The following is a 24,727-nucleotide window of genomic DNA, read 5'->3' as shown; positions in this document are numbered from 1 at the left end:
ACTAGATCCTGCTGATTTTTTCTTTTGATGTTTTAAAATTTCAACTATATTTTAAAATATTTGATGTTTTAGTATATTTAATATTTTTTTCCAAGACAACACCACCAAACCAACTTAGGTGGGTTCATCCGCAGGTAATATTGACGACAAATTTTATGCGTTATTGGGTGATTTTTTCACCAGTAATCCTAAAATTTCTTGTAGTAATCCCAGCCTTGAAATAGAGGGAATTCTCTTTGAACTAGCATATCATACACAAATTAAGCGAAAATGGATGCACTTCATTAATTCTCAGTCAACATTAAGTGACATTTTGTTAAATTCAGACAGGAAGAGAAAGGAAAAAGTTACAACCGTAGATCTAATTAAATTGAAATGGAAAGAACAAAAGTTAATTAAACTCATAATCTCACTTAGTAGAAATACGAGAGAAATTAGCTTATGAATTAGAACATCTTGCAGTATGAAGATGCAGGGAAGAGCTGAATCCTAATGTAGATGAAACTAAATCAAACTCCAATAGATTATCTTCCAATTGGTGCCCACCAATAACAACTGCTGTTGTTGGCTTTTTACCACCATCCACAAATCCAAGACATGCAACATTTTTACTCACCAAAACCACTGAATTTCCACCATAAATTTTCCACTCTACACCCCCTTGTAGCACCAAATCAATAGTTGGCACATCCAATCCAGTCTTAGTCCTACCAATAGTGCTCAAATCAAAACATGTATCAAATGGTGTCACTGATGCCACTTTCTTTATTTTTTTATCAGAAGCCTTCTTCACAAAATCTCTAACAAGAGTGTTATAAATTGAACTATGCAACACAGTGAAGGACTTCATGGTGCTAATTTTTGTTCCACCGTTTCCCTTATTGTCAATGGACAAAAGGGAAGACTTAATGTTTAGAACTTGACCACCAACTTTAATTGATTTCACATCAATGAAATATTCATAAGAAGCATCACCTTTAGTAAATATTGGAGCAGTGCTAAAGGGGTTAATAACAAGAGGAATTTTAGTGAGTTGAAACTTGAAAAAAGAACTTTGTTGGGGTATCCCACCAATGAAGAGGCTACCAAATCCTTTCTTGTTTGAAGATGGTAAACAAAGAGCAAACTTGTTAGGAAGCTTATGAGAAGAAGATGATGAAATCTGTTTTGGTAGTGAAAGTTTTGTTCTTGCAAGGCCTAATATACCTTTACTAGTTTTTGGTAAGTTTTTAAGAGGAACATCATCACCTGTAAACACTTCTGATTCAGTGCATCCAGAAAGTAGGTTAGAGACTTTAGAGTGTGATATGAACAACACATCATTGCCAGTGTTACCTACAAAAATAGCATCAACTAATGGGTTAATTATGTTAGCAGCACATGTGTTGTTTGAGCAACCTGGTTTGAAAGGGCCAAAGCAGCCAGTGCATCCAATACTTTTAGGGCAAAGTTTGGAGTCACAAGAGATGGGATGGTAGGTGGAAGAGTTATAGTTTTTGTTGCAGTCATACCATATGATTGGTCCTCCAAGATCAATCACTAGATTGAAATTTTGTTGAGGTGTTCCTATGCCAACTGAGGTGTAGAAAAGATTTGTTAATGGGTCTTTTTCAATAGGTAAGATGAATTGTGATGAACAAGAAAATGAGAGAATGGCTATTGTGAGGAGGGAGAAAAGAGTTGCAAAAGAAGCCATTATGAGTTCAATGTATGGATAAGATGAATGCTTAATGCATGACTGAAGTCTGAAGGGTTCCTTTTTATAGAAATTAATCTATGATGAAGACAGTGAATAATTTAATACATTCTGAATTTACTAGATTTGAAATGCTATTATAATATTCCTCTTTAATCTTCTTTAAGTTCTTCTGATCTGACATGAACAATTGTTGTTTACTAGATTGAGCTTGAGTGAGAGTGTGTGCACAGACACACACTGAAATTTGTGATAAGCATCACTACTGTCTGCTGCACCACTGCATCATAAGCTTCCCTATTCTGCCAACTTGCATGTAAAAAGCTACATGCACGCTCTCCAATATCTGCCAGCTGTTGGAAACAAATTCAAGTTGACAAGTTGTAGGTTCATCAAGAAATCAAGAAACACATTTTATATTCATATATGCAATTCAATTATTCTACAAAAATGTTTCAACAAATATCGATCTTGGTTCTTGGTACTAAAATGATTAAGCAAAATAAGAGATATTGCCACTGAACTAGAGAATGCATTGTGATATAACTTACACCAATTTTATCAATATTAGAACTTGTAGTAAACATGTAAAGTACTCCATAACAAAATTAATCACTTACACACATATAAGGATAATTATTTATGGAAAATGGGACATTTCATAGTAGACTAAAAACAGAAATTATCTATTTGACATTGTGGCAGTTTATTTTGCAAACAGTTCAAAATTAATTTGTCTTAATAAATATTTATTATTTGTGAAATCTTTAACATTTTCCTTAGGGTAAATATTAGCATGATCCACTAATTACATTACTTTCACATATCTCATTTAAGGATAAATTAATCACTTTTTGGACAACTTATCGGACAACAAAAAATATAAAAAAAAATGTAGATATTGACATGAAAACCAAAGCAAGAGAGAAAGAGTAAGAATACAATGAGAGTATGAGAGAGATGAAAAGTTGTCCCAAAAATTGTCATAAAATTATTTTACAAATATCATTTCACCTCATTTAAAGAAACAATTTTTGTTTTTTCCCCTACCAATTTGTGGGTATCTATACTATATATAAAGAAAATAATATCTTTCAACTCTTTTGGGATGACTTTTTCTCTTTTAAAAAATGTCATCAAATTTCTATACAAATAACACATGTAACAAATAGATAAGAATAAATTTAAATATTTAAAAAATGTAACAAACATGATATGAATATATATATATATATATATATATATATATATATATATATATATATATATATATATATGGGATTTGCTAGAACACACCCACTAGTTTTTATGTGGGAGTGTTTTAGCAAGCTACACCTTAAGGTGTATTTAACTACTTTTTAGTTATAACTTGCTAAAACACACCTTCTAAAAAATAAGTGGGTGTATCCTAGCAAATGCCTATAGGAGTTGCTAACATACACTCACTTATTTTTTAGGAGTGCATCTTTGCTCCATTTCACTTTGCTCAATTTACCCCATTTGAAGACATGGATGTGCGACATGTGGAAAAAATAAAATCAATGGCTGTGATTAAATGGTTTGGAAAAAGCAATTTTTTTAATGAGAAAAAATCCTACGCGCTCTCTACTCTGAAACAAATTCCACGCGCTTGCAAACTCTCCTTCTTCCTTCTCAGATAGCACCTCTCTCTCCCTCCCATCGCCACCGCCGCCACTGCCGCCGCCGCCACCGCACCTCTCCCTCCATCCACTGGCGCACTCTCCCCCCTTCTGATTAAGAAAGAATCCATTCCATAAAAAAAATTATTTAAGAAGAATTGAGTTGCTTCATTTCATGGATTATGACTTTGTTCTCTGCAAAGTGACCTTCATTGGATTAACGCTGGCTTGATCCAATAATAATGAATCTCAATTCCCAATTTTGGCAACTATGTAGTTTGTCCCTAATATGGAATCCATATGAATTTTTTAACACTGAGCTAAACGATAAAATCTCCATCTCCTATTATTTGTGTTAACTAATGGATGGGATAAGATGTGAATTACTGCAATTGCAAACTATCTGATGCGCTGCATATTGTTCTCACTGTAAGGTGCTAGGTCACACTATACTACAATGCAAAAGACTGAATTCTGAAAAAACGCAATATAGATTCATCAGACCAAATTTCAATCTCAGCATGCTAAGTCAAAAGTGTTCAGGTTCTGAAGAAGTTTTGGGGGGATGAAGTGGATGAGGACAGCTTTGAATCAGACTTTCCCACTGACAACACAGATGGAAGCAACAAATATTTTGAAGAAAACTTGGTTAAGGCCTGCTCCTCCAAAGCTAGCAAGCAGCAAAAGAAACAAAAGAGTCCTAGACAGAAACAGGACAATAGTAAGGAAGGGATCAAGACACATTCCAAAACACATGTTCTTTCCCATAGCTCTACATGAGACTGATGCATATCCACATTCTCATCACAATGGGGGAATAACCCTCCATCTTTTATTCTTCATTTGTTTCTTATAGATGGTTCTGGTTTGCCTTATTATAGGTTGTAATGTGATAACTTTTGTCAAGGGTTCAGGCCCAATCCTGTCAGTTTAATGCTTTTCATTGCTTGATCAAAAAAAAAAAACTATCTGATGCGAGCCTGAATCAAGATTATACTGATACAACAACACCAGCTCAAGGAAGTGCAATTGTCCATATTTTACGTTCTTAATTTCTGAACCCATACAAAAGAATTCATAATAAAATGAAAATGCTTGATTCAGTTTGCCCCTTTATGGTGGTTATGGTTGACAAGGCTTGTTTTAGATGTTATTAAAATTTTATGTTGGTCTTGGTTTGTAGCTGGAGCTAGAGTTAAAGATTGTTTCAATGTGCTCTAACCCTCTGTCCTGTCTTCAAATTGATTAAAATTATATGAACATACATAATTAATCATAGGTGGTTCTCCTTCACTACTCGAAATTTTCATTGATACGCATCACTACTCGAAACTGATATATTTCCCCTTATGAACAAACATATTTCTTGGAGTACATCAGTACTCGAAACTGATATATTTCCCTTTCTTTCCATTGATAGGCATGACTATTATGATAACAGTGTTAGAAAACAACATTCTGAAGTCGCAGCATTGGTTTTTTTAATTAGTAACGTCGTCGTAATTGGAATACTTCAACTAATGATAACACCGCAATTGAAAATACTAGCAGCGCATAATATCATAAGTAATAAAAACACCGCAACTTGACAAACGCAGCTGAACAGAAATTGAAAATAGCAGCAGCACATAATATCATAAGTAATAAAAACACCGCAATTTGACAAAAGCAGTTGAACAGAAATTGAAAATAGCAGCAGCACATAATATCATAAGTAAAAAAAACACCGCAATTTGTCATATAATGATTCAGGTTTTGAATTAAGGTCTTGGTCGAAAACTGTAAAAGCTGTTAGCAACATGTTGCAAGGCCATGACTCTTAAATCAGCACCTATAAACTTACAAAAACACCTATAAGTGTCCACAAAGGTAACGACATAGCAGAAGGAACAAAAACAGCCCAGCAAATAAAAACCAGGAACAAAAACAGTTCAACAGCCAATCGAATGTGAATGTATGTGTCAGCTTGACTTGGTTATGACTCTTGGATTGTAGCTTGATGTTGAGTTCCATTGCCAACTTGACTTGATTGTGTCGCTTGAACTGTAGTTTCTTGCTGCATAATGTAAGAAAAGATAAATAAATAATATGGTTTCTTACCGGTAACGACTGTACTAAAATTTAATACATAGATAAAAACTACTTACCGGTAACGACTGTACTAAATTTTCACCAGATCTCTTTCTCTTGGAGCACATCTTTGTCTTTTTATCTTTTTTCTCAATCCAAGATTTATATCGCTTTTTCCGCTTGCGTGAACTTTCTCGATTAGCTATGCCTTTTGCCATACCAACGGTGTCCACATTGTCAATTTCATCATTTGCAATTGATATGGATACATGAACCATGCCCTCTGATTCTCCATCCACATACTTTTTGGCCAACATATCATCAATTATTTTGCTGGACTCTTCATAAACTTTGGACAAAAATGTGTAAGTTTCATGAGTTTCTGAAGCTTTGTTGGTTAACTTAACCATTCGAGGACATAACTCATTGTACCGCTTCATGAAATGGGCTTTTATGTCTAATTCAACATGCCTCCCTTTCCAATCTTGATCACTTCCCAACCTTGCATTTCTTGTCCATCGCTTCAGTATATAGGTTTCAGGAATTAACTTAATGTTCATGACATCTAAAACTTTCAAAGCATGACTGCATAAGATGCCATGTGTCTCAAATTTACGACAATCACATGAAACTTTTTGTTCCATAGCATTTCCCATAACTATCCTCTCCGTTGGATTATCATAGTTTGTGACAGCATACAAACCTTCTTTCAAATCTTTTACGCAAGTGTCTTGATATTCTTCATATTCCTCTTGGAACTCCTCAAATATTCTAGGAGTGTAAACATTTGCAGCTTGTATGAGCATACGAGCCTTCTTCATTTTCAATCTAGGCAGCTTATGTTTTGACTCATATTCAGCTTCTGACTCTTTGTTTCGTTTACCATTAACAGCTCTTTTAAAGTGTGTAAAAAATTGTACCAAATTTAAATCAGACTTCAAATGGTTCTTCAAATCAGCATTAAAGCTCTCACTTAATTGAGTAGATCTCATACCTGCAGTGAATGTTTTCCGGACATATGTCCATGCCCATTTTTCCTTCAATTGATAAATTGTATGCAACCACGACCCTTCCAATATATTATGCTCAACAAGTAAAGAATTCCAAGCATTCAAAAATTCACCCTCATCTTCATGTACATCTATCAATGCTTCAAAATCCAAACCGAATTGTGAACTCTTTTGATATAAGTGGTTCACATGCCGTAAAGCATTCTGTCTTATATGCCAAGTGCACAATCCATGAAATGTTTCTGGCATAACTAAAGAAATAGCCTTAGCCATCGCAGTGTCTTGATCCGTCAAAATGGTTTTTGGCTTTTTACCACCCATTGCCTTGAGAAATGTTTCAAATAACCACTTGAAAGAAGGGATTGTTTCGTCATATAACAATGCTGCACCAAAAATGACTGTTTGCCTGTGATTATTTAGTCCAACAAATACTCCCAGCGGCCGATAACCCTTATTTGTCTTGTATGTGGTGTCAAAAGTAATAACATCACCAAAATACCCATAATCATTTATCATTTGTGCATCCGCCCAAAATATATTTGTTATTTGCTCTTCAACATCCATTTGAAAGTCATAATAGAACGAGGGATTTTCACTTTCTTTTTTGAAATACATCATCAATGCACCCACCTCACCATACTTTAGTGACTGTTTCCTTTTGGTTTCAAGGTAATTCGTAAGGTCTTTTTTTGTAAAACCAACTGTCTGTATTCCACCAGCTTGCTTGGATATATATTCATGCAAATCTTTTGGTCTTAATCCAGATTCATCTCCCAAGACAATTTGTGATGCTTGTGTCTCAGATATGCGTCGATGAGAGCAAATCATATGAACATGCTCAGGTTGAAGTTGGTGGTTATGTTCAGCTATAAAGTCAACAACTTTATATTTCTCTATCTTCCGATCGAGTGAAATAACCATACGCGCCAAACATCCTGTTCTAATTTCTGCTCTAGGCTCCCCTTTTGGTTGACGTCTTTTGTCAACACCTCGTACACCCTCTTTGTAGCATGTGAATCTTCTTGAAGTCAAAACTCCATCAACTCTGCTTTTATTTCCATATTCTCGACGAATACCAAATCCAATTCTTTTACTATACTCATTATAAAAGTCATAAGCCGCTGCCTCAGAATCAAACTTCATTTCCAAGTGAGGTAAATTGTTGGCAATACTTCCTTGTCCGTGTTGCACATTTTGTTCATGAATGTTGTTAACCAATTTATTGACACAATCTGAAAAAACCAAAATTTACAATTAAGGCCACCATAAGTGACGATTTCAGACATAAACTTACATGAATATATGATAACAGTGTTAGAAAACAACATTCTGAAGTCGCGGCAACTGAACAGAAACAACATAAACAGAAACAACTGATGATTTTTTGACAACAATTGAACAAAAACAACATAACAGCAAAAAGCCACTAGAAAACTTAGACTGCATAAGAATTTGTTGACCATAAAGCTATCTATTACTATTAAAAAAACATTGGGGGAAAGGATGGTGATTATATAAAGTTACACACATAGTGACCATAAAGCTATATATATATATATATATATATATATATATATATGTATATCATGTAAGTAATGATGCATCACGTAAGTGAACCTAGAAACTAATTTTTCATCAACACGTAAAACAACATCATGTAATAAAGAGACGGCAAATAATAAAATAGAGAAGGCAAACTATATTACCTTGATCAACAAGAATGGCAGCGGCGCAGGGATGGTCGGAGACGGCGGCGGGTTCGTTAGTGTTGGTAGCAGGATGATGGGGTTCGCTCATGACGTTGACGGAGGCCAAGAGAGAGGTGCAGCGGCGAGAGAGAAGGAGAGGTGACGGCGGAGCCGATGGGAAGGAGAGGTGGCTTCGATGATTATGGGGGAGGAAGGTGGAAAGTTTTCTGAGAAAGGAAGAGGAAGAGTTTGATAGCAGAGCGCGCGTATTTCGTTTTCCTCATTAAAGAATTGATTTTTCCAAGCCATTTAATCACAGCCATTGATTTTATTTTTTCCACATGTCACACATCCATGTCTTCAAATGGGGTAAATTGAGCAAAGTGAAATGGAGCAAAGATGCACTCATTTTTTAGAAGGTGTGTTTTAGCAACATTCACCTTAAGGTGTATTTAACAACTTTTTAGTTATATCTTTGCTAAAACACACCTTAATAAAAACTAGTGGGTGTATCCTAGCAAACCCCTATATATATATATATATATTGTGTGTGCGTTTGTTTTTTCCTTTATCATTTAAAAAGTGTAACAAACTAGATGAGTATATTTATACTTACTTTTTCATTATCTCAATTATACCCTTAAATAAATTTTTCTATAATAAAGATTGTCGTTTGTTGGTGTCATTAAAAAAAAGAATTTAGATTATATTGTTTTTGTTATATTGTTTGTGTCATTGAAATAGATAATAATGGTTAGTTTGGTTTATTATAACTTGAAAGCAACAAACATTTAGATTTTTAGTTTTAATCAAAATAAAAATTTAATAAAAAAACACCACTCATAATTTTCAAACGTTAGCGCAATAAAAAGAGCGGAAAGACGGACACTGAATGACCGTCTTTTCGCTAATCTTTTATAACGAGGATTCAAATTTTGGTTTGACTCATTGTAGAAGCGTGACTCCTTCGACTAAACTCTTAATCCCTATTGATCAACTTTTGCTTATTTTTTACAACTGAAATATGCCAAATTTCTATTTATATTTTGTTATAGAGGGAGTAATATATGATAAATTTATTGACTAATTGATACAACCAATATTATATGACCAAAACTCTAATTAAGTTGATGACTAATCTAAGCTCCAAAATATAAAATTGCATATTAAAAATTGTATGATTTTATATCTTATCACATAAAAAAGTTGTCTTTATTTTGATCCGCATATTTTGTTACAATATTTGAATTTTGACACACACATACGAGGGAATGGGTTGTCTCAATTGAGGGAAAAAATTGAAGAAATAATGTGGTGATCTTGACCATTGAGCTCTACTTTATCAATGGTCAAGATTAAAACAACATATTTTCGACAATATTGATTTCAACTGGCCCATTTTTTCTAAGAAGCAATTAAGTTATGTTCATAAGCTATCTCAATCTTACATTCTCTATCTCTCACTTCACATTTTCCTTCCATCTTCAAGGATTTTATGAATTTTCCCATCGTGGTTATGGAGGTGGATCCATGACTAAAGCATTATCAAATCATTTGGTAACAAAAAGCCTCCTAAAGTTGTTGAAATTAGTGCAAGATTGTAAGAAAGAAGAAGAACTTCATTCCTCTAAAGTTGGGCGAGAATTTGATGAAGAATTTGTTTTTGTAAGTTTAGAGTGCAACCGCGGGGGGGAGAAACATTATGTATAACAAATTGAATCACACCAGTTCATGGAAAATGCATTTTGACATGTGGTACCGATTACTGTGTTTTGGTAATCGGTTACACCTTTTAAACGTTAAAAAAATTGAATTTCAAAGGTAGTAATCGATTACACTAATATGGTAATCTATTACATGAACTTAATAATCAATTTTTCACAAGTTTAAAGGCTTGTTTCACATGGACACTTAAATTTAACTTTAGAAAATGATTTGTGATTAAGTTCAAATGAATTTCTGAGCATTTTAAGTTATAAAAATTTTGAAAATAATAAATCAAAGATAAATACCATACTTACAATGATTCACAATATACAATCTAAAAGTCTTTATCTTTATCTTATTTTCAACTTGTGCCTCCATATTTTTTCTTCTTTTGTGATGTGTGTTTGTTATCATCAAAACACAGCCAAGTCTTGCAGAAAGAGATCTTCTTCACATTTTAAGTCCTAAAAATACTATTGCATCACCAACAAATCCAAAGAAAATTGAACATTATGTATAACATACAAAATAATCTTTTGCATTATTACTTCTTTTAAGGAGAATAACAACATTACAACAGAAGTTGTTGATTCAACTGTTAAGCAATGGGTTCAATTTTGTTATTGTGATGTTTGTAATGGGCATGTGATCTTAAAATCAACATTGTTTACATAAACATAAAATGTATCTTCACTTACTTACATATCCCCATCACAAACATCATCACAATAATACACATGAACTCTCTGCTTAAAGTTGAATCAATAACTCTTGTTGTAATGTTGTTATGCCCCTTAAAAGAAGTTCTTCATCAACTTCCCGCCCAATTTTTGGAGGAATGAAATTCTTCTACTTCTTTTATATAATGAGATTGATTCACTGTAAGTATAATCCTAAAAGGGGTACTTTTTTTTTTTGAAACAACAAATTTTATTTAACAACCAGATCCCTGCTCAAGACGAACAGAGACTGATGAAACTGAGAATACAAACAAAAGGTGTCGTACATAGGCGGAACACCCAAAAATAAACACCCTAAAAACACCCCTGAGTACAACACCCACCAAAATACACGTCACCACCTAAACTAGACTCTTTCACGAACACGACCACTGTAAAAATGATATCCAACCACCCATCGACATTACTCACCCCCTTAGAAAAACACCCCTCAAAATAAAACTCCCAGTCTTTAACACCAAAGTTGAGCCACATCCGCAAATATCCTATCTGAAATATCATTCAGCTTCCACCACCTCCCGATCTCCGATCCACCGAAAGAAACCATAAAAAGCCGAAAACCTAACTTGAGCCAAAGAACTGACTCTCGATCTCGACTCAAAAGTGATTGGACCACCAGACTTTCAGACCAAATCAGAAGGGCACCCTTCACCTCCGGTACACTAGAGAAACACCAAATCACGCCAAACAAGATTGCAGCTAGACACCGACTCCCAATCTCGAAGCAAAAGTAATCGGTCCATCGGAAAACCAGCACACAAAAAGGATGACAAAACGACATGATAAGCGGTGGTGCAAACAACAAACATATCACAAGGAAAAGGCTCAACACAAAGGGACCTGCTTCCTCCAAACACCCTAAACAACTTAACAACCCAAAAAACGCAAACAAGAGCTAGTGACGACGAACAAGGACCCGAGTAACAAAGGTAACCTCTGAAAGAAATCACCCCAACAAACACTCGACTCCACCTAAACAACACCAATAACCCCCTTATAAAGGTCTCGTCCGCAAACTGTTCCGACACCAAATCTGAGTCCAAAAAAACCACGACCACTCATCCAAACCTCACTAAGACAGCACGATACCCCACACAAAGCCACTGCCACCACCTCAACCGAAACACCACCACCACCACTTCAACACCACCACATAAACAGAAAACAACATCGAAATAGTAAAAATGACGAACACATAGTGACCTCAGGGGGTCTGCCACCAAACAAGCAAAATCTGAAGCACCATGGCCACCGACGCGAACAACCACAACCACCACGATCCTTACGACGACAAACGATCTAGGAGCTAGTTGAAGGAGGATTAACGTGAATGAAAGAGATGTCGCTCCACCTGCAGTCGTCGAAAACAGAGCACACATATCGGCACCATACATCCCCCCTCCACACCCCACGTCCGTCGCCACTATCGACCACCCTGTCACCTCCAACCAAACCACCCACCAACAGCCGACAGACCTTCAACCCGAAAACAGACACAATCGGCACCACACATTACCGCCACCACGTCACCACCCAACAGCACCGCAACCTCACCACCGGCGCAGCAACACTACCTCTAAAACAGATCTGCGACAAATCCACCACCACCACAGCAAGCTCAAGATTACCGAGATGTCCGGAGAAGATTTGTGTGGACAAGCTAGCAAGGAAAGGAGTCTGAGCTGATACGGCTGAAAAAAGGCATGTTGATGTCTAAATCTGAAGCACCACCACCCTATCACCACCACATGTCGTGACAGTACCAGCAGCCACCACTCCATAGCCAGCACCACCACCTCTTCCACCAGCAGCCAAAGAGTTCTTAGAATCACAAAACAAAGCTAGAGACGAAGTAGGGGTTGAGCCACTTCAATCGAGCGAGAAGCTAGCAAAAGACACAAGCTTACTAGTCTGTTACCAAAGGAACAAGATGGGTTGCGATTTAGCAAACTTAACAGCAAGTAAATACGGTGGAAACCAGCTCTGGGTGGTTCTGGTGGCAGTCTACAACCACCAAAAACCAAACAACCACAAATGAAAAACGAACGAGAAAGGAAAAAAATTGAAAACCACCACTAAGAAACCACCGGCGCGGCAGGCTCCGGCAGGGAAGGGTGGTGCGGATGGCTAAAGCCGTCCGTCGCACCACCACCTAATGTTGTCTACATGTTGAAGGCAAAAACTTTGGATGAAAAGGCAAAGGGTTGTTGGGTGTTTAGACTGTTTACGGTGAAGAAGGGAGAGATTATTTTAGAGAGAAAAGGTTTATTTTTCTTAGTTTAATCCTAAAAGGGGTACTTATATATGATTTTTTTTGTATAAATTGAATGTGAACGTATTTATGACAATGTGAACATATTTATTGCAATATTTAATAATTTTGAATATTTTATTTTTAATTCTTCTATATATAAATATAAGCAAAATGTAAACATATTTATGATAATGTGAACATAAATATTGTAATATTTAACAATTAGATTATTTTATTTTATTAAAATGAATCTTAAAAAAGTCAAACGCATTTAGTGTAAAATTTAGATCCAATACATTTGAATTTTAAGACCAGTTTTGCTTATATTTGACTGTAAGATCCTAAATTTATATCGTATAGATCATCTATGTAAAATTTTATACCAATCTAAAATGATCTGATATATTTTTGAGACCCACCAAGATTAACGGTGTTCAATAAAAACTCTTAAAATGTTAATCTTGGTGGGTCTCAGTAACATATCAAATAATTTTAGATTTGTATAAAATTTTACATGGATATGTACTTATAATCTAACGGTCAAATTTAAAAAACATGAATCGGGTAAAACGATATTGAGCGATGTAACATTAGTATAACATTAAATTAGTAAAATTTGATCTCTTCTTTTCATCAGTATAAATATACCAAAATTTAATTTTGGTCCCTTAAAAACAAAATGAGATATTTTCATCCTCACATGATTTTTTGTTTTATTTTTTTATCCCTAATGGATATAATTTTGACATGTTTTTTAACATAATATATGAAGGTTAAACATAATAAATGAAAATAATATGGATATAATTTGAACATAAAAGTGTTATAATCTTGACATCTTGACATTTACATGAACATAAAGTGGTCCTTAATGACCAAAAACAAAATAAAAAATTTTGTGAGGATGAAAACATTCAGTTTAATTTTTTAGTGACCAAAATCAAAATTCACTATATATATATATATATATATATATATATATATATATATATAGACACACATATATACGGGAAATGATATTTGTACAACCATTTTATGACAATTTTCTCTTTAATACTGACATTAGATTTTTACTTTCTCTCTCTATTGTTTTGGTTTTCATGTCAAAACCTATTTTCCTTTGAAAATTTATGGATGTTCTAAAAATTGTCACACAAATGGTTATTCAAATAACACATATACATTTGACAAACTTATTGATGCAACAACTTTTTTTAATATCCACAAATTTTTAAATGAGTCTTATATTTAGAATTTTTTTTTGAAGGACAATATTTTTTTTCCTATTGATGATTATCTAATATCCACAAATTTTTAAATGAGTCTTATATTAGAAATTTTTTTTTGAAGGACAATATTTTTTTTTCTATTGATGATTATACATGTTAAGTAATAATATACATAGTCAAAATATGTAATGAATATTTTTTTTCATACTAGAATTATATATATTTTTATACTATAAAATTGATATTCTTTTACTACAAATAACATTTAATATCTAATCTTAACAACTATATACCTTGAACCAGAAAGAAAAGATAAAACTCTGATATATACATTGAACTTTTTATGCAATAGGAAACATAATAAATAAAAAAGAAAGTATAAAAGAGTTAGGGGACAAAAACCTGATCCAGCAACCACAGTTCAACCCAAAACGAATAATACAACAATGGTTAAAAAAAGTGATATATTAGAAACCAACTAGACGTAAATCAAGTTAAAAAACACAATGCGTAGCGGATAGATACACACCGAACATCCCTAATTTTTATGGAAATACTTATATTTAGACACCTCTTCATCCATTATATACACCCAACCAGGGCCGACCCAACGTATGTTGTGGCCTAATGAGAAAATTTAGATGAGGTCTCTTAAAAATAATAATAAAGATTTATTAAAATTATTAGTCATAGCATTTCTCTATAAATAATTTTGTACAAAAAAATAGTTAGATATAATTTAACCACATTATAATGAATCATTTATTTGATTTTATTTATTTAGGTATTTTGGTCAAGTTATTTAATTTTATTTCTTGAGGCAATAATGATGATGATGAATTGTAATTAAAAAAGTATAATGAATCTGGACTTATGAAGTAAGTATAATGAATATTGTCAATAAAAAATGAAGCGTTTTTGTCAAAAATTAAACTTTGTAATGACTTAAGTGTGCAACACTCAAGAAAAACAATTAAATTCGTGAAGATGTGAAACTAAAGTGTCGATCATGTGACCTATTGCTATAAAAAATGTGACCTTATGCCAATGCGCCATAGATTGCTTTCTGACTATAACAAGGAATGAATGTATCTAAAACTACAAGCCTATTTTTGAGGCCCAAAAATTTGGGGCCTAAATTTCTTTGGGCTTGGGTTGTCCCTACACTCAACCCAATCCTACATATCCCCGCATATAACACATGATGTAAGACTAATAACAAGAGCATGCACAGATGCACCTTATGTCTATTGAGGTCAATTAATTAACCCCACTTTTTTCAGTTTATTTCAATCAATAATAGTATGATTTCATATCTTGACCCCACTTTAAATTGAAGGTGATAAAAACACAAGAAGGGGGTTGAATTGTGTTAGTTTTTTTCTTCTTTTTAAACTAAGTTCAAAGTCCAGAGTCTGATAGAGTTCAGATTCTGGTTTAATGTTCAGAGTCTAATGCAGCGAATAAAGTAGAGAGAGAGAGAGAGAGAGAGAGAGAGAGAGAGAGAGAGAGAGAAGAGAAAGACACAAAGCAATTATTCTGGTTCCTTCCACAATCCGGAAGTACTCTAGTCTTCCTTGCACATCCAAGGAGATTTCACTATAATTTAATCTGATTACAAATGCTCAACACAAAAGAAAGAGACTTCAAATACTCAAGCACAAAAGCAAGAGATTTTCTATGCTCAAATACAAAAGTAAGAGACTTCTAAACAGACAAATTGCACAGAAATAAGTTTGGTTTGAACACTTGATATACAATCAATTGTGTTCACAATACAAATCAAATCGGACTCTTAAGACTCTAGAATTTCTAAGATATGAAAGTTAATAAAAAATTCTAAGTGTTTGGTGCACAACAATTTCAGCAGAGTTTTCACACAGTAAAAGTGTTGTTGAGTATGTGCAAATCTTCAAGTCTTCATTCCTTTATATAGAGGTATGAAAGAGACGTTGTAGAGTTGCCAGCACATCAAAGAGTCGTCGTATAAGCTTGATCAATCACCAATGATCTGTTGCTTGATTTGATTAATGTCCCAGGAAGGAATAATTTGAAATTCATTCCTTGTATGGAGAATTAACCAGCAGAGACACAGTTGTAGCAGTACTATGTGCAGACAATAGTGGAGAGTAATGGTTGTACAATTGTACCATTGTCCTTTCTCCGACCATTCTTCAGTGGATGAGCATCCAATGCCTTCTAATTCCTCTGAAATAGCCGTTGTTCTAGGCTTCTACTCCATCTGCAAACTTGTGTCTTCAAATAACCAATATAATTTACTTCAGGTTCAGACTCTAAAGGTCTTCAGACTGCGGTGGCTTCAGACTCTGACTGTCAGCTTCTGATGGTCTTCAGACTCTGACTAGCAAAATAGCTTCCTTTGAAAAATATTTCGCTCTCAATTTTTTCTTCCAAAACCAATACCTTGATTAAGAGTTATGAATTTTAGTCTATGGTCATGCACACATGAACAAATACTAGCATATCCTATTGAACTTTTAATATTTTGTTACCATCAAAACTTAAGGTAACAATGTTAAACATATTTTGTTCCAACATAAATTGTGCGTTGACCCCACATAAAAAAACTAATACTCACTTTAGTCATATTTATAAGAAAAAAAACTACATATTCGGTTCGTTGAATACCTAATGTATTTGATATATAAATACATTATGTATTCAATGAACCTAAAAAATAGTATTTTCTTATAAATATGACTGGAGTACACTAGAGGAAAAACAAAGGCATATTGTAAACTACTCCCTCTAGTCCTTATTATAAGAAGAAAAAAAAACCATGAAACATCAAAACCAATGCAATCATTTATTTGTGTAACTTTGAGAATTTTTACAAATATACCCTCATAAAAATTATGAACCATTAAATACACTCACTAATATTAAAAAGATAAACATTAAATAAGGGGTATAAAAGTCTTTTAAGCAATAACTGCACCTTAAAAGTTGTGATATTTTTTTAGAAGGTCAAATGCATCTAAAGGTCCTTTAAGTTTTTCGTTTTTCCCAAAGTGGTCATTTAAGTTTCAAAAGTCCCAAACAAGTCCTTTTAGTTTTTGAATCGTTTCAAACAAGTCCTATTGTAGATAGCATAGTTGGTAATTGCTTCCTTGAACTCATCTTTGGTACCAAATCTGGCTCCTAACACCCACTTAAAATTAGTCATCTTTTTAGGTATGGCAAATGGTGGATAATGCTCTTTGTTACTATCATCTGAATCATCACCATCATCCTCTAAAATGACTTGTTTGAAAAGATTCAAAAATTAAAAGGACTTGTTTCGGACTTTTGAAACTTAAAGGACTTGTTTGGGACTTTTGAAACTTGAAGGATCACTTTGGGAAAAACGAAAAACTTAAAGGACCTTTAGATCCATTTGACCGTTTTAGAAACATGACCAAAAAAATTTTGCAAAATTTCTTATATATAAGACCGGAGGGAGTATTTGCTAAAAGAGTTTTTCTATCCTGTGCAAATTTACACATGTTAAAATGTTCAAAATGGTAAGTTTGGTTTGGAACTTGTGCATTTTACATTAAATATATAACTATCTAATAATTGATTGTTGTTTTTCAATAAAAAGTTACTCCATCCGTTTCAAAATACATGTCCAATTTTTACAATGTGCACTATTCACTTGACTTACTTTGACCATACTTTTTAACTAATGTATAAATACAAATATTAGCATGTAAGATGTTGTTTGATTTGTCTCGACAAATATTTTAAAAATATTAAATTTTTATAATTTTTTACTTTAGATAATTAAATATATTAACGGTCAAAATTGTGCATTGGCATATGTGAAGTGATTGACCTGGACATGTATTTTGAAAGGGAGGGAGTATTACTTTTAGTGTCTTTTTTTTAAGGATATTTTTAGTGTCTTTAACATGTAGTACAACATTGCACATGATAGATAAACTCTAAATAAAATAGTAGTATTACTTTCATATTTTCTACTGCAATTTTTTAAAAGTTAATTCATTTTTTTTAAAGACATTTAATGTTATCACCGTTTACATATATGCATTGACCCCCACTTATTGAAATTTATGGATCCGTCCCCGAATAAGAGAGAAAAAGTTTATATCTAATCATGTTTTGCCACGTAAGGGTGTAAAATGGAGTATAAAATTAAACGGAGTCTATCGATATTTTCCCTTTTATGGCATGCATACCCACCATTTTTTGGGCATAATTGTGGTTGCATAGTTGCTAAGTTGAGCGATGAAGATCTCGGCAAGGCATGCATGAATAAAGATAAAAAAATGCATGGGAAAGATGAGAAAATAACCATCCCTCTTTTAACTCACGAGGGCATGTAATTGACGCAATATCATAAGCGTGAGACGCGTAATGTTTATAAGCAAGAAATTAAATAGAGAGAAAGAGTGAAGGATCGTGTGTTTATATGCAAACAATGTTAAAGAATACTTCACGGGAAAGCAACCTATAGCATTTATTACCAACCAAAGTTAACTATTTTGTGAGGACTCTTGCTTTGGCTAACTCATATAAATAGAACATACTTTGATTTGTGGGGCAGATAAAACTAGTAGCTTCCAAAAGGAGAAAGAAAATAAAACTATATTCAACCATAGTTGTATATCTTGAACCAATCGATCATGTCTCACATAGCTGTTGAGAGGAACAGGAGAAGACAGATGAATGAACATCTCAAGGTTTTAAGGTCGTTGACCCCTTGTTTCTATATTAAAAGGGTAAATATATATTATCTACATCCCTATCTTTATTTCACTATTGAATCAAGAACAACTGAAAAACATGAAACCACTCTTTAATTTCATTGCTAAATATTAGAGAGTTTACTAGTAAAGACTAAATTCATTTTTTGTCTATATTTTTTGTCTCCCGTAATTTAACATTTTCTTGTAATATTTTCTTTTATTTCACTACTAAAAAAATCTTAAATTAGCGAAAGAAATTTAAAGAATTTAAAGAAGAAAAACATCAAATCATTTTTTTTTTTTTGAAGAAAAAACACCAAATCATATTATAAATTGTCTCTAAATATATGACGAGGAAACTAGAGAGATTTATTCTTTTTTTTTTTTTTGTAATTTGTGTGTGATGGATTGGTTCTCAATTTATTTTTTTATTTTAGGGAGACCAAGCATCAATAATAGGGGGAGTTATAGAATTCATCAATGAATTGCACCAAGTTCTTCAAGCTTTAGAATCCCAAAAGAGAAGGAAGAGTTTAAGCCCTAGCCCAGGTCCGAGTCCAAAAACACTGCAGCCAACACTTCATCAATTTGATATCTCTTCCGGTGGAATTGGGACTAATAATGCTTTCAAGGAACTAGGAGCAAGCTGCAACTCTTCAATTGCAGATGTAGAAGTGAAAATTTCGGGTCCAAACGTGATTTTGAGAGTGGTTTCTCAAAGAATTCCAGGTCAAGTTTCAAGGATTATAACTGTTTTAGAAAGTCTTTCATTTGAAGTTCTTCATCTTAACATCAGTAGCATGGAAGAGACCGTTCTATACCAATTTGTGGTCAAGGTAAAACACACAACTATATTCTTCTCATAATTATTTGATGAATTCATAATTTATAAAAAAAAAAAATGATCACGTCAACTTTATTTAACTTGGGTATAGTAATTATTAATACATGAACAAATGATTAAGGTAACAAAGATAAGATTCTCAAATCTTTTGACTTTACTGTTCTCTAAGCAACTGAAATTTTTAGGCTTGTTCAATTAGGGTTTGGACCCAATTTGATGAATCAAATACAAAGACGTCACTTTTGCTATGAAATGGTAGGGTCATATCATACACAAAAATATACATAACTATCCATATTTATAGCTGCTACATTAAAGTGCAATTAAAAGGATACGAAAGATGATAAAATTAATAAATTAATTAATCACTGAAGGTAACTTGCTCTTCTTGGTTCTGTACTTGTCCATTCTACACCCTTTTACTTTTATTTTTTTTACATCAAATTTTATTGAATAACAGAGAGAAGTACAAAAAGTACTTAACCCACAAGCAGGCAAGATTAAAAGAGATACCCTACTAACAAAATGAACCTCCTAGATTAGGAATTAAGCCAAAGAAGAGGGTTCCAAAACCATTCAAAATACAAACATATGGCACCCTATTTTTCTAGCAAGGTAGGAGTTTACAATCTCCTTTATATCCTTAATTAGTCTTTGAGGAGAAAATAATCTCATGGCCTCCCAAATATTTAAAATTGTTGTATGCCAAATTAGTGTTTGTCCTTTCCGGTATTTTGAATCCACCTAAAAATTACTTCGGTTTCAATCCACTTAAAAATCAAATATCAAACTCTTCGGACAAAACTACACCTATAAAATACCAATAGTGTTCCACCTCAACCATTCCCGGACACCACACACAATCCATTCTCTCCCTCCAACCTAATGCCCCTTCTATCTACACCTCTTACTAATGTAATCCAATCTTTAACGGATTAATTAAGAAAAAAATTGCATTTCATGCGCTTCTTAATTCACTCCATATTTAATGTATTGAAATAGTAATGGTGCTTTGTGGAGCATTTATGTAAACTCCAACATGAAACTCCGCAGTTATATAAAGTAACCATGTACGGTTTCGGTTTCCTTCCCCGTGAATCCACACGTAAAGATTCAACATGCATTCTTCTGAGATTACGTGTCATGCATATAATAAATGAACAAGTACTAAATAATACACTACATTCCTATAATTAATAGTATACTACTACCATGCATGTTTATCTAACTATATTGGATATATTATAGCTATGATCAAATATAGTGACCATTATATTTTTGCCTTTTATTTAGTTCTAAAAAAAAAATATTGATTGCAAGATGTGCCTTTTGCATGGTTCTTACATACTTCTCATCAAACCCTCTTTTTTTTCCATAATTTGTTACTACAGATAGAGCTGGGATGTCAACTAAGTTTGGAGGAACTAGCTATGGAAGTACAACAAAGCTTTTGTTCAGAGGCTATGAAGTTGACTGCTGTTTGACGAGATATTGCATTTCAAAAGAGACTGTATCGATTTACAATCGTGTACTGTTGTCATAAAATAGAAGCATGTGAGTGACATGCACAGAAACTACTTCTTCAGTTACCATAAATATATTAGGTTATAATTGTGTTATAGCCTTTGTCATAAACTTCATGACAATGGAAAATATTATGTTTCTCAATATATGGTAATATATGCGTGCGTGTATTATGTTTTTGCTTATGATCTGATTCACGTACTCACTCGATGATACCAATAGAAAGTATGTAATTGATATGTTAGTTTAAAATTATATTAGAGTTGTGTGCGTTTCTTTATCTGTACCTTTTTCTTGCTACATAGTACAGTACAACTCATGAGTCATGAATAGACTATGTTAATATATATAGTACACAAGGCTTACATTCCTCACTAGAGTCATTATTACTATGTATTAAACATTATTATTATACGAGAATTATGCTAATAAAACATTCTCTGAACTCCCAAGCACACACTAGTTTTGGTGTCGGTAATTTATGTTGAAAAGGTGTAATTTTAATGGCAAAATATATATAGATTAAAGAAAAAGTGAAACAAGGGATACTTTCACTAATTTATGGTGTCGGGGAATGGTGGGAGGTTGGGGTTGGCGGAAGTTTTAAGGTCGAGGTTCGCTTCGAAGTGATGGAATGAGTTGATGAATTTAGAGGAGGATGTGGGTAGGAATTGGTTCAAAAATGGGGTGGTGAGAAAAGTTGGTAATGATCATTTTACGAGTTTTTGGAGGGACAAATGGGTTGAAAATGCTCCTATGTATGACGGAGGGTGTGGTGGGATGGTCGTTTGTTTGGAGGAGATCACATATCAATTGGGAAGATGATTTAATTAATGAGTTGTTGGACACTATTAAAAGGATTTAGAGGAGGATGGAGGAGGATGCTTGGTGGTGGATGAGGATGAGGAGGATGAGGAAGATGATCACATATTAATGAGGATGAGTTGTTACTCCCAAGCACACACTATTATTAAAAGGTGTTTTTTCGGCTATATCTTCTTATAAGGTGTTAGAAGAGGGTTTGCTTTTTGATGGTGAGCCCAATAGATTGGAGGAGGGGTATTTTGAATACCTTAAGAAAAATTTTGCGCTTTTAAAAGTGGTTGCTTTCTCTTAATTGTTCTCCTTGATCTTATTCCAACAAAGGTAAACCTCACATTTCATAATGTTTTGAACCCACATGTCTCGTTAAATTATGCTTTGTACAATAATGATGTGAAAACGTCAAACCACCTTTTCTTGCATTGTAACGTGGTATCTATTGTGTGGCGAAAGGTATTCTCTTAGCTTGGCTTGAATTTCATCATCCCAATTAATTTGTTTGTGAATTGTGAGTGTTGGAGTGATAGAGTGAGATTGAAGCAACTCAATAATTGGATGATTTGGCATGTAGAAATTTGTGTTATTTGAAGAAAAAGAAATAGGAGAATCTTTAATTATAAGTTTAAGGGTATTAATGACATTGTGGAAGAAATAAAACTTGTCTTTTGGCATTGGTCTTTGAGTAGATTAAGGTTTGCTCATGTTTATTTCAGGAGTGGTGTTAGAATCCAAGAGAGTACCTTAAGATGGGATGGTAATGTCATTGTGTTTGTTCAAAGGCTTTGGTTGGTTTTTCAGTTTTAGTATGTGCCCCCTTCACATTTGTGTTTATGGTTGGTTTGCTTTGGCTGTCCTTGTTGGTTTGCTAGTGCATTTAGTAATCTTGGGAGTGTTTTATGGGTTGTGAGATTTCTTTCGTCGGGTGTTTTTCTCTTGCCTTGGTTGGTTGTCGGTTGTGGCTTTCAATGTTCATGTTGTATCTTTCCCGTTTAGCACTTCTTGTATTGGGTTGTTTAAATAATAGGTCAAATGCATCCAAAGGTCTTTAAGTTTTTCGTTTTTCCCAAAGTGATCATTTAAGTTTCAAAAGTTCCAAACAAGTCCTTTAAGTTTCAAAAGTCCCAAATAAGTCCTTTTAGTTTTTGAATCGTTTCAAACAAGTCATTTTAGAGGATGATGGTGATGATTCAGATGATAGCAACAAAGAGCATTATCCACCATTTGCCATACCTAAAAAGATGACTAATTTTAAGTGGGTGTTAGGAACCAGATTTGGTACCAAAGATGAGTTCAAGGAAGCAATTACCAACTATGATATCTACAATAGGACTTGTTTGAAACGATTCAAAAACTAAAAGAACTTGTTTGGGACTTTTGAAACTTAAAGGACCACTTTGGGAAAAACGAAAAACTTAAAGGACCTTTAGTTACATTTGAACTAAATTAAAATAATACTATGTTGATTAAAAAATGAGGTCGCAACCAGCAAAATAAATATAACCACCCGAAATAAACCACAAAGAAAAAGAAAGACTAAAATAGATACACGAAGACGAATACAAATACAAATCGTGCTAAAATAAATACATGCACAACACAAAGACAATCAAAGGCATGAACCAGCATAACCGGAAAGATGAAATTATCAAGAATCACCTAAAGTTTATTTGATGAAATTATCAAGAATCACCTAAAGTTTATTTGAGCAAACATGAAGAGTGTTCTACTACCCACCAGGGGCATGCAATGTGTTGCTACGGGTGGCTAAAGCCACACATCCATTCCCCAAAGTTTTAAAAAAATAAAAATAAAATACACAATTATATCAAAACATTTCTCTCTCGCGTACGAAATAAATAAGCGGAATACATTTGTTATTATTTATAAGTTTTTAAAGTTGACTTTGCTCTCGTGGATAGCATTTGCAAGTGTTGAATGTGTATTTTCAGCTACAAAAGTTTTTTATAAGTAGAATCGAAGAGAGTACTATAAGCAAATTAATTGTTTGAGACCCTTTTCTGATCTAAAATTTTGAGACCTAAAACCCTTGTTTGGGTTGTTTGGTATTGGGCCGGCTCTGTCCTTAATAATTTATTATCTAATTTCATATATTGTTTTATTTATATTACTCTCTTCGATTCTACTTATAAAAAACTTTTAGATCAACAAAAATTAAAATGTTTGGTCCAAAAGTTAAAATGTTTGGCGAAGAGGGAGTAAATAACTAAAGATATTTTTGACAAAATAATAATTAACTTTTTATTGAATTTTGAAAATAACAAGTAAATAAGAATATTTTATTTGGGTCAGGTTAACTTGTGCCCTAAGGGCACATGTTAAGCAACCTAAATAAAGCAATTTTGCATTGGAAAACACAATATAACAACTTTTAAGAAGTTGAATGCACGCCTTTTGATATGTGTATTTCTATAATGAGTATCTTAACATGTGCCTTGAGGGTACAAGTTAACATTAGCCATAAATATATAATATTGTAAAACATGGGTTCAACTTAACCATTCTGATTGGTAATTGAAAAGGCCTCAAATACTTTTTTTTGGTGGTGGCCGGGATTCGAACCCCGGACCTTACATATATAATGCATTGTTCATATCAATAACTGAGATAAGCTCACGAGTACAGACCTCAAATACTTTAGTCACGAATTCAAATCATGAACTCCACTAAATATTTTAAAATGTCTCATTAAAAATTTTGTTTCAGACCTCTTAATCTATTGGACCGGCCGATTATGGATGTTTTATGAAGAAAGAAAACTTTTCTCTCATAG

At 33.5% G+C, this 24,727-nt stretch overlaps 2 protein-coding genes and 1 pseudogene across 3 annotated transcripts; 1 reads left to right on the top strand and 2 right to left on the bottom strand.

The window, feature by feature from the left end:
• Positions 1-260: 260 nt before the first annotated feature.
• LOC146944522 (putative aspartic proteinase GIP2 pseudogene) lies at positions 261-1,980 on the bottom strand (annotated as a pseudogene). Its single transcript, XR_015025955.1, has one exon. The product of XR_015025955.1 is annotated as a putative aspartic proteinase GIP2 pseudogene (transcript).
• A 3,067-nt stretch (positions 1,981-5,047) lies between these two features.
• Positions 5,048-7,643, bottom strand: LOC146944521 (protein FAR1-RELATED SEQUENCE 5-like). Its single transcript, XM_085748793.1, has 2 exons — positions 5,484-7,643; positions 5,048-5,392 (listed from the first exon to the last, which is right to left on the bottom strand). The coding sequence occupies exons 1-2, from the start codon at positions 7,557-7,559 to the stop codon at positions 5,312-5,314; spliced, it is 2,157 nt and encodes a 718-aa protein (XP_085604919.1). The 5' UTR covers positions 7,560-7,643; the 3' UTR covers positions 5,048-5,311.
• A 10,977-nt stretch (positions 7,644-18,620) lies between these two features.
• MUTE (basic helix-loop-helix (bHLH) DNA-binding superfamily protein) lies at positions 18,621-21,299 on the top strand. The gene is made up of 3 exons (XM_085748792.1): positions 18,621-18,779; positions 19,184-19,582; positions 20,982-21,299. The coding sequence occupies exons 1-3, from the start codon at positions 18,684-18,686 to the stop codon at positions 21,072-21,074; spliced, it is 588 nt and encodes a 195-aa protein (XP_085604918.1). The 5' UTR covers positions 18,621-18,683; the 3' UTR covers positions 21,075-21,299.
• Positions 21,300-24,727: the final 3,428 nt, after the last annotated feature.

Source organism: Medicago sativa, chromosome 2 (assembly GCF_051527215.1).
Source record: "Medicago sativa cultivar Bolivia chromosome 2, Bolivia_mono, whole genome shotgun sequence".
Classification (NCBI taxonomy): Eukaryota; Viridiplantae; Streptophyta; class Magnoliopsida; order Fabales; family Fabaceae; genus Medicago; species Medicago sativa.
The sequence above is the reverse complement of the archived record's forward strand: the minus strand, read 5'-3'. Positions and strand labels throughout refer to the sequence as shown.